Source organism: Pistacia vera, unplaced genomic scaffold (genome assembly GCF_008641045.1).
Source record: "Pistacia vera cultivar Batoury unplaced genomic scaffold, PisVer_v2 Contig757, whole genome shotgun sequence".
In the NCBI taxonomy this organism is placed as follows: domain Eukaryota; kingdom Viridiplantae; phylum Streptophyta; class Magnoliopsida; order Sapindales; family Anacardiaceae; genus Pistacia; species Pistacia vera.
In genome coordinates, this window is record NW_022196620.1 from 767004 (window position 1) to 778074 (window position 11071).

Below are 11071 nucleotides of genomic sequence, written 5' to 3' on the forward strand. Positions count from 1 at the left end.
GGTAGGAATTGGGACTGAATTTTATTTTTTTGTAAACTATAAGGGAGTATTTGTCATTTTTAAAAAAGTATGAGATGATCGAAATTAACTCAGATACCCGGAACTGGAACATATGTTTCAGGTTCCATTTTCATTTCCAAATCCAAGAAATTGGCCAATTCCAATTCCGATTCCTTTGAAATTGGTCAAGTACCAGGACCCGCCCACAGAAAGATATTAGACTTCAATTTATTTTGGGAAGTTTTTTATTTACCTGTTTGTTATTATTGACTTGGTTAGTATAACCTCATGTAAATTTAAGTTATTTCTTAATGGACTGATATGAGAATCTAATCTTATTATTAGTCTTAGTCTACATCAGTGTTTATCCACACCATTAAATAATTCCATCAAAAAATCCATATCCGTGTACTTTTCAAACACGCCACCCTTCCGCTGTTCAGCATATTGTTGAGAATAAATTAAAAAAATTCCAAAAATAATATCGAAGAAAAAATCAAAATAGCCAAACAAAGAAGAATTGTCCGACGGTACCGGCCCACCCCAGGTGCCAGACGTCGTTTAGCATTGTCCTAAGCTCATTCAAAGGCTTTATAGTTTATATATAGGCTATAGTACTCATAGTCAAATATATTACGAAATTAATTTGTTTATTAAATAATTTTATATCAAATAAACAAACAAATATCAACAGAAATTCATCTGCCTTATAAATATTGTTATTTGGCTCTCTCATTTGTTATTTTGGAGTATATATTTTTTTTAATTTTCCTATAAAATTGTAAATAAAAGGATTATTAATTTGGATAGAACCTTCAAATGGATGCCTCTTTTTGTTCGGACTTCAGCTTTATGCATATGATGACTAAGTTGAAGCCTTTTCTTCAAACATTTTTAAGAAGCAAAATCAATAAATCCAAATTAGAAATGAAACCAAGTTCATTTAGAAACCATCTAATTTTTATATTTTTCATAAATAAATTTTTATTTATCATTTTTTTCCTTCAACCTTTCACCAATTTAACCATTCTACAAAGTGAGAAGTGAAATGAACATAATCTTGATAATGTATAAAGTTGACAAGACTACTCCATTTTATGTTCTTTTAAGGCATGACCATGAGACCATCTACTATTTATTTTTTTCTCGTTTTGCGAAGCCAAATTGAAAACTAGTCTCTACCAATCTTTGACCATGTAGGTAGTCATGAGAAGAATCCATCCTCAAACCAAAGACATAACCGCTTGATTAACTGCTGATGGGTAGACATAACCGTCTTAAAAATTTTATATTACTTTTATAGCCAAAGCAGCAGAAAAAGGGAGCTTCCCCGTTAATGCCTCTTCAGAACTTTTAGAATTTGTTAACAACAATTTTCAAATAACGTAATTTATATCCCAAAAATGAACAATCCTCTCAATTTTGTTCAAGCAATCTAATCAACTCATATTTGAATGAGTCATCCCTAATTGTCGCTACACTTTTCGAATAAGAACATTTTATTGTCTAATATCTTTGATTGTTTGACTATCTCTGTATATCAGTAAGAAAATATAATTCATTTTCAGATGACCAATAACAACCAAAGGGTTAATATAATCTACCGGAGAGATTGTTAAGTATTAAGCGCCCAATAATTTTCAAAAACTATTAAAGAGAAAAAAAAAAAAAAAAAAAACACTCTGGAAAAAAAATTAAAAAAACCTATAAAAGTAATAGAGGGCACTTGATAGTTTTAAAAGAAATCGCATCACTCCTCGACACTTAAACGATCTCTCGCAGAGCAGATGAAACTAACCCATTGAAAATAATCTGCCTTAAAAATTCCATATTTCGCTTATTCGGCAACCCTTTCAAAGACAGTCGCTACATGCGATATGCAATCCAACAGCATTTACATTAGCTCATTCATTATGAACTTTCTACCCTACACGCCACGACTAATTTAGATTGACAATTAAAGAAACATATAAAATTGAAAACTATATTTCTTCGATAATAAAAAGTTTGAAAACTATATTTCTTCAATAATGCAACCGATAACAAAGAAAATCGTAACTGCCACTGGCATTCTGTAATTTAACCTCTACTGTTTTAGTGTCTATTCAACTATACAACTAAAAATAAGTATAACAAAGAGATCAGCCGGTGTGGACACTTTGCCAGGCTAATGTAGCCTATCATTTTGTTTTTCTGTTGTCAGTAAATAGACTTCAAAAATTTTAAGGCACAAAAATAAAGTATACAGTATAAATAGACCAGTTACTGAAATCAGATTACCCGGTTTTTGTCCTTAAATAGTATTCGCCAACAGACAAGAACACATGTTTTCCCAACACCAGTTCTGCAGCAGGCTGATTTTCAATGCAATTAACCATTATCTGCAAAAAGATATGGAAAGAAAGGTTAGCGAGGTGAGTATTTTATGTTACTATACACTATCTTCATGAAATGGAATTTTCATAAGATTAGCTTTTCATGGAACAGGTTACTGAAGTGAAATTAAGTGAAAGATGATGCAAACCTTGCCATTTCCATGTTGAAAATCTGACTTCAAATTAGAATGATCCCTTGATAACAAGTAAATTTGCACGCCTTGCAGGAACTTTGTGTTTCCTGAAAGCATTGAATATCGTTCCTTAAGTCAAGCGCACCACAAACCTATTCATGCCCACACAGACACCATCGAAGAGAGAACTAACCTGAGTATAATGCAAGAATAGCATCTGAATCAAACGCCAGAGCAGGTCTCGCTAAGCTGATCTTAAACGACATTTTTGATATCCCATGGAAACTCTCCTCACCAAGATTGACCTGCATTTTGTAGGAAAGTATTTATAATGAACTGGTAAATAATATTTGGCAGGTATTTGAACTTGGCAATTATACAAATTTGGGTCAAATCAAGTATGTTCTGTCAAATAAATTAAGGCGAAGGTTAAACCAAAGCATGACAAGATACAACCCACGTAACTTGTTTACATATTTTGAGCACTTACCTGTTTCCAAAAATTCAACTTGTTGGTACAAATTCAACACACCCAACCTTTTTATACAAATCCAACCCAATCCAACCCATTTATACAATTTAGATACAGAAGATCAGCACACGTAGATACAACTTCAGCACACTTCATCCATTTACAGAAAATCCAATCTACTGCACCAATTCTTCATAAAAGAGTAATATATATTGATAATATAAATACAATTTCAGTGAAAAGAAATTAACACAAAAATTTACCACAAAAATTCCATTGATTTAAGTTACAATGATATCCTCCACCTTCCCAACATAATAATTTACTTAGATATCAAACTAGTCATAAATGATTATCCATGTCAGCAAATAAGTTGGAATTATGAGAAACGTTCAACCCCAATAGAACAAATTTATATAACGAAATTGGCACAACCCATGACACAAAAAAAGAATAAGTCAACCCTAACAAACATAATCCTTTTAAACATAGAAAACAGAAACTAGCTTCCATAACACAATCAAAGAAATTATTTATAAGAGATCAAATAACTTGTCTTTTTCTTGACATTGTTCATAATTATTGTATGCATACATGATTTTGGGACCTTAGAACTTTTCTAACACTGAAACACACTTCAGAAACATACAAAAAATGGCATGTAATAAATAATATTAATAAGACAACACAAATGGCCAATCTAAATTAAACAGTAATTATTCAATAGATCAAACAATAATTATTTCAAGCAACTTACCGCATGTGGTGGCAACATAGTGACAGGAAGCAATGGAGAACCAATTGCATCCTTGATATAGTGTTCCTGCACATAACAATGACAATTTAGCTCTAAAGGATAGGTACTACAAACTATGAGCAGCTTACACATCAAGACAAAATTATAAACATACTCAGAAAATATTGAAATAACTCACTTTTATGGTGCAGTTCTTCACAATATGAGGTGGGCAAAAGAGAGAGAGAGGAAAAGATTAATGCTAAAAAACCACCTCAATTAATTTATTTTTTTATTACAATTTTAGCCTCATTTAGATGCAAAATGGTAGTTGTTTTACAAGTGTGATCCTTTAGCCTTACTCATTCTCAAATCTTAATGACTTTCTGAAATGACTTAACGATAAAAATCACAGTCCTACCACCAAAAATTGATTCTATCTATTATTTCGATGTAATGATGAATTCTCAAGCAACAAAAAGTACACTGACAAATAGTTAGTCCAGATATTTATGTTCACAATGAAATCAAACTGAAAAATCAAAAAGCGTTTTTAACATCAAGAAATTAATAAGGTAGAGAACATGGAGGATTCACCTGAGAATTCAAAACTTGCTGCGAGAATGACTTGTCTTCATCCAAGGATTCAAAGTAAACGTCCACCAGATCTGTAGGTTCAAGGGCAGCCTTTTTCCGTAATTTCTGAATCCTAGTAACAACCTACATAGGAGGAATTTAAGAAAACCCATTTATTAGGGCACATCTCCTCATCTTTATCGAATGAGTCACTGACACTTTTTCTTTTTATAAGAAACAGAACTAAGATTATATTTAATGGAAATTAGTAGAATCTAATACAAGTGAATGATGGTCACTTGAAGAAAGAAAAAGAAAAGTACCACGCAACAGAATAACGGAAAAGTAATTAGGAAAGCAAAGCAGCTAATATTTTTTAATGTAGAAAAAACAGTTCCCCTAAAAATGTTTTGTAATTGAAAGCCACAAAGAGGAAGACAAATCATTAATAGTCCAATGACTCTCATAGTACAGAATAATAGTAAAAAGGGAAACCTTATTAACATCATAAACGACCTTATCCAAGAGTTGTAGCATTGTTCAACCACTGCATGTTGTTCATTTCAGAAAGAAAAGCACTAAAGTGCAATATACATAACATACATATGTACGTACAGGAGAATAGACAGCAAATTAATCACAATATACCTCGCGAGCAACACCAGTTTCAAACAGCGACTCATCTGGACGCAAATCCAAAATCACCAAAACATCACCTAAAAGATAGGAAAGAAGGCATAAGCATTATTATAGAAAATATATGTCATATACAACAAACACAACATAAATTACATCAGAATGCCCTTTCTTTTATGAATACACAAAATTATCTTCAGCAGAATAACATTAATAACACTTACCATCTCCAGCTGCATCAATATCCTTTTCAGTCATACCATCAGGACGTTTGAATTCCCGCACAACCTAAAGTTTAAGACAGACAAAATTGACAAGTGGCATTATCAGTAATGAATGGAGGTTTAGGCCTGGGGGTGTATGGTCACCCCCATTGTTTGGACGCAATGAGTTCAAATTTTATCATTTTAACCATCAGGGAATGAAATATATTGTTCAAATCTATATCACTTTGAAAAAGAGTACTCCTCCAAGTCCAAGAAATAGTTTCCAATACTTTGGATAAGAAGAAATAGAAGCAGAAGCGAAAAAAAAAATCCATTTGGCACTTGATTTTAAGGAAACTCTTGTTAAATCAAAACTGAGACACCTTTTTATCCAAATGGCATTCAATAAACACAGATAGAGGTTACCCATATAGAAAAAAACAAAACCCAGCACAAGATGATGCATCTTAATATCAGTCAGCTTCAAACAGTGTGTAGCAACAGTTACTTCTCCCGCTTTCTCAAAAGCTAAGATATCTCCCTGAGTCATTGCTTTGACTTCCTTCGCAACAACGCCCATTGATTTACCAAGTCGCTTACCCAACACACTAGAAGAAAATAATCACATAAGACTGATCGTAAGCATAAACTGTAATCCAGGCACTTCTAAACAATTTACATACCTAAAATCAGGTTCTGCACGTAAAGAAGCATATTCCAATGTATCATTGCATGGGACAAGCAATCTTACATTGAGCTCCTCTAGCACATACTGCAATTAAAACAAAATTACATCCATCAGAAAGTAGGAAAAGAATTAACTTTGTCTACAGATTATATCTTGCCAAAGTTTTTGAACAGCAATAATAAGAATCATACAAGAAGACCTTAGAAAAGCTATATCAAAATCAAAGCCAAGAACACATATAATTGTCAAGAATACATTAAGCAAGAAAGTACTTTTTCTAGTACATCAATTCCAAATGGCTAATCTAAGCACTTCAATGATGGTTGCACATTTATGAAAATCAGCTTCCATTACATTAAGCATGAAACTACTTCTTTTTCTAGTACTTCAATTCCAATGGCTGATCCAAGCACTTCAGGGACATGATTGCTCATTTATGAAAATCAGCTTCCATTAAGCTAAAGGCCAATGACCTTCTGAGAACCATTTTACTGATCCATTTCATAGAAAATTCCTAAGCAATCGCCACGGCACATAGTCTTCAAAAGAATTATTAGTAGCCTCCTGACAAGTAAATTTTGTTTTGAAAAGATTCTTTTTTTTTAAATAAATCCAAAGAATGACATTTTACTTCTTAATTCAGCAGGTCTGGAACACTTAAAATAGATGCAGAATTGGAAATGCTACTCCTTATTTCTTCATATCAAGTACAGTGCTTACTATCCTGGGTACACAATCTCTTCTTCTGAATAACATATTGGTTGTTTATCTATAAAGCAGAAAAGATGGTTCCTCTTATCCGTGAACTTCTCTTCTCCACTAGGTCAAGGACAGTACAGATAGGCTCTTAAAAGAAACACATCTTGGATATTATTTGCAGTCTTAAGCTGCAGTCTCTTATCTTTAATTTTTGTATGTGGAGCGCAGAAAATGTCAATTTATTAGTTCCCTTGAAATTCTGGGTTTACACATCTTTTGTACTTTATTCTTCCTTCTAATAGAAATTTACCCTCGGTGCTTTATCAGTGATCTAAGGTTTGCATTAAAATACAAAAATTGGTAGGAAAAAATAAAGATGCCATGATTAGGAATTAAAAGAACAAAGATATCAGAAGCATCAAAAGGGGCACAGTAGGCAAACAAGTGACCAATATGAAATCTTTTAGGTGAACAGAAAACCCATTATACAAATAAGCCAATTTGAAATAAAAGTAAACATACCTTACCCAAACCAAACCTTAAAATAAGCTACATATGACAGCATGAAAAAAAATAAGACGGCAAAGGGAGTACATTAGAAAAAATTGCATCATTGGAACCAAAGAATGAGCAGAACAGCACAAGGTTACTTCTCTAAGTGGTACTTCTCTAAGTGGGTAGAAACTAAGTGGTATATAATACAGTTATACAGGGTTGCCACTTTATTCACAAACCTCTCTGAGTTTTCCAGTTATGTCATCAAGAAAGTTTGTATCAGGATGAACCACTATCATCTCCCTGCAGTTCCATACACACAACTAATGAAGTGGGTGTATAAACTAAAAAATACAAATACAAATAGAATGGAAATGAGCTAAAGAGAAGGACCAAAAACACAATTAAAGACATAGTAGAAGAAAAGATAAGTTAGAAGCACACCTAAGTGGTGATTTTATAGGCTTGTTGTGACGGTCTCAAATATTACGTGCAAGATCGATAATCGTCATCATCCTTGAANTTCCCTTGAAATTCTGGGTTTACACATCTTTTGTACTTTATTCTTCCTTCTAATAGAAATTTACCCTAGGTGCTTTATCAGTGATCTAAGGTTTGCATTAAAATACAAAAATTGGTAGGAAAAAATAAAGATGCCATGATTAGGAATTAAAAGAACAAAGAAATCAGAAGCACCAAAAGGGGCATAGTGGGCAAACAAGTGACTAATATGAAATCTTTTAGGTGAACAGAAAACCCATTATACAAATGAGCCAATTTGAAATAAAAGTAAACATACCTTACCCAAACCAAAACTTAAAATAAGCTACATATGACAGCATGAAAAAAAATAAGATGGCAAAGGGAGTACATTAGAAAAAATTGCATTATTGGAACCAAAGAATGAGCAGAACAGCACAAGGTTACTTCTCTAAGTGGGTAGAAACTAAGTGGTCTATAATACAGGGTTGCCACTTTATTCACAAACCTCTCTGAGTTTTCCAGTTATGTCATCAAGAAATTCTGTATCAGGATGAACCACTATCATCTCCCTGCAGTTCCATAGACACAACTAATGAAGTGGGTGTATAAACTAAAAAATACAAATACAAATAGAATGGAAATGAGCTAAAGAGAAGGACCAAAAACACAATTAAAGACATAGTAGAATAAAAGATAAGTTAGAAGCACACCTAAGTGGTGATTTTATAGGCTTGTTGTGACGGTCTCAAATATTACTTGCAAGATCGATAATCGTCATCATCCTTGAAACACTCTTTTCAATTTGTTCATCCCTCTGAGATACAATTAGAAATAATGAAATTATATAGCAGAAAAGACACCAAAAGGAAAAAGCTTCAATTAAATCTAGTATAAAATTCAGCTTCCGTCCATAAGTTATGGATTAAATCATTAACTAAACATTTTTGAAAAGTAAATTCCCTAAGTTGGAAGTTCACTAAATTTTGGCTAGGGATGAGCAGAACCTTTCCTTCTTCTTCAGGAACTATACAAAAGTTAATGCTATCCTCCGACTCCTTGCAAACCTTTCTCATATTTTGATAAAGAACTTCCGTGAAGAATGGTGTGAATGGAGCCATCACTTTGCAAGAAGTTAAAAGCACCTAAGAACCCACAAAAGAAGAAAACATGTAAAAAAAAATAATTTCTCATCACATCTCATCCACAGTTAAACGACAGCAACCACAATGACAATGGTGGTGATATGGAGTGGAGTGTGAAATTAACTAATATTTGTTAAGCACCTCTCAAGAAGGCAGAGCTTAGTTTCAATACGAGCATTCAGAGAATTAGATTAAAGATTTGTAGGAGGTATCACATATCAATCAAAAGTAACATAAACACTTGTGGAGCATGGTAGCTAGGATTTGTAACAGCAGGTAGCGTAGAATCATGTTTCACAAATCAGTTGAATGAGTAATTTATTTGTCAAGGAGATGAAATCCAATTTCATCACAAAGGAATTCAACTCAAGCTTTGCAACATAACAAAACATCCCTTTATCCTTGAACGCACTTAACTTTTATTAAACTAAATAAAGCAATGTATAATATATAAAACTATTATACTATCATGGTTTCAAGCAAAAAGAAAGTATCCAATGCCTAATGAGTGAAACAACAATATATCAGACTTAGTGACACCATACATTGTAAAGAGTCGAAAGTGCTGTGCGGCAGTCCACTGCTCCTGTTCAGCCTTTCAGTCTCTTATGATTGAATAGCACATAAATATTTGTAAGGTTGTCAAGAAACTTCAAGAGATACGAAACAACCTAAGAGAAGAAGTATATGTTTATTAGTGGCTNAGAACTTCCGTGAAGAATGGTGTGAATGGAGCCATCACTTTGCAAGAAGAAAACATGTAAAAAAAATAATTTATCATCACATCTCATCCACGGTTAAACGACAGCAACCACAATGACAATGGTGGTGATATGGAGTGGAGTGTGAAATTAACTAATATTTGTTAAGCACCTCTCAAGAATTCAGAGCTTAGTTTCAATATGGGCATTCAGAGAATTAGATTAAAGATTTGTATCACATATCAATCAAAAGTAACGTAAACAATAAGTGAAACAACAATATATCAGACTTAGTGACACCATACATTGTAAAGAGTTGAAAGTGCTGTGCGGCAGTCCTCTTCTCCTGTTCGGCCTTTCAGTCTCTTACGATTGAATAGCACATAAATATTTGTAAGGTTGTCAAGAAACTTCAAGAGATACGGAACAACCTAAGAGAAGAAGTATATGTTTATTAGTGGCTACTACCTCTTTTAACATTGCTACATAGCTAAAAGAAATAGAACAGTAGTTCAACAAAATAACAACATTACTAAAAACAGTTATAATAACATAGAAGGATATCTAATAAAGTGACATCCATCTGTCATTTAATATCATATTTTCATAGGCAAAATAACATGAACATTAAAATTAACTGCTTAGTGTGTGAGTAAAAAATCAGAAGTATCAAACCATCTAGGCTATCATAACGCAATAAAATATAAAAATTAGATGATATAAATTACACACACGCACACGCATACACACATATATATATATAGAGAGAGAGAGAGATGTCAACAGTCTTAGACCTGTTACAGTCACAAAGAAATCTTATAACATAAAACTCAAAAGTGCAAAAGTAGTAAACATCAGTGCATCAATAATACTTACTTATCAACGCAAAAGCTACAACAAACCAGCCCAGAACTTTTGTCTGTACAATTTATAGTTCGAAACTTAATGTCAAGGTAGGCCTAGCAATAGTCGTATTGAAATGAGTTTTTGTCGTATCATATTTTTGTGTCAAATTTTTCTCATCCAAACTCAACCAATTAGCTTATTGGGTCTGTGAAAATGAAAATCCATTAATTAATGTGGAACCCAAGCCTAATCCATTAAACCATTTTTCTCAAAAGGTTGACGCATTACTGATTGACTCAATAAAACTACAGCCGAACACCATCTTTATCAAATGTCTTCATGTTGTGTTACTAGCTTACACAGAATTTTGCCAGAACTATGTCAACGTGTTGTGTCAACACAATACATTTTTGAAAACCAGGCACTTCAACATTCAAATTTAGTTGCTATTGTGAAACAATAAAAATTATAGCAACTTTTATAAGAATGAGTTCATACATTTTTATCTTTCAATATATAAGCATAACAAATTAACTGTAATAACTAGGTTACATAGCAAGCTTTACCGTGTAAAGTCAATATCCATCCATCTCTTGGTGAACAAAACGAACAAGACTCTGAGTGGCTGAGTTGATCCGCTGGTCAAGCACGGTCAATGACTTTTGAAGAGTTCCAAGATCAACTGGAACATAGGTTACACCTCCCTCTATCTCAAGTCTGTTTGCATCTGGACGAGGAACCTATAGGCATTATACCATGGAAGGAAAACATCTCTGACCTGGGTGAAAATTTAGATGAGAGATCAGCATAAGCAACTGAGAAAAAAATGATTTGCACTAGTGATGATGAAGAAAAAGAAAACGCATTAGATCAAATAAAACT

The 11071-nt window shown here is 33.0% G+C and overlaps 2 protein-coding genes across 2 annotated transcripts; both read right to left on the bottom strand.

The window, feature by feature from the left end:
* Positions 1–1987: 1987 nt before the first annotated feature.
* LOC116115901 (isoleucine--tRNA ligase, cytoplasmic-like) lies at positions 1988–2802 on the bottom strand. Its single transcript, XM_031402033.1, has 3 exons — positions 2703–2802; positions 2525–2616; positions 1988–2381 (listed from the first exon to the last, which is right to left on the bottom strand). Exons 1-3 carry the CDS (start codon positions 2773–2775, stop codon positions 2277–2279), a joined length of 270 nt encoding a protein of 89 aa, XP_031257893.1. The 5' UTR covers positions 2776–2802; the 3' UTR covers positions 1988–2276.
* Positions 2803–3600: 798 nt separating this feature from the next.
* LOC116115960 (isoleucine--tRNA ligase, cytoplasmic-like) lies at positions 3601–5960 on the bottom strand. The gene is made up of 7 exons (XM_031402086.1): positions 5819–5960; positions 5602–5743; positions 5154–5217; positions 4942–5009; positions 4315–4437; positions 3739–3804; positions 3601–3606 (listed from the first exon to the last, which is right to left on the bottom strand). The coding sequence occupies exons 2-7, from the start codon at positions 5713–5715 to the stop codon at positions 3601–3603; spliced, it is 441 nt and encodes a 146-aa protein (XP_031257946.1). The 5' UTR covers positions 5716–5743; positions 5819–5960.
* Between the last annotated feature and the right edge of the window lie 5111 nt (positions 5961–11071).

Excerpts from the sequence above, each read along its gene's own strand:
- LOC116115901 (XM_031402033.1), bottom strand. The coding sequence starts at position 2,775 with ATGTCGTTTAAGATCAGCTTAGCGAGACCTGCTCTGGCGTTTGATTCA. Across the intron at positions 2,617-2,702 it reads TATTCTTGCATTATACTCAG|GAAACACAAAGTTCCTGCAA; the intron begins GTTAGTTCTCTC and ends CAATGCTTTCAG. Across the intron at positions 2,382-2,524 it reads TTCAACATGGAAATGGCAAG|ATAATGGTTAATTGCATTGA; the intron begins GTTTGCATCATC and ends ATCTTTTTGCAG.
- LOC116115960 (XM_031402086.1), bottom strand. The coding sequence starts at position 5,715 with ATGGGCGTTGTTGCGAAGGAAGTCAAAGCAATGACTCAGGGAGATATC. Across the intron at positions 5,218-5,601 it reads TGAAGCTGACTGATATTAAG|GTTGTGCGGGAATTCAAACG; the intron begins ATGCATCATCTT and ends CTTAAACTTTAG. Across the intron at positions 3,805-4,314 it reads AGCAAGTTTTGAATTCTCAG|GAACACTATATCAAGGATGC; the intron begins GTGAATCCTCCA and ends TGTTATGTGCAG.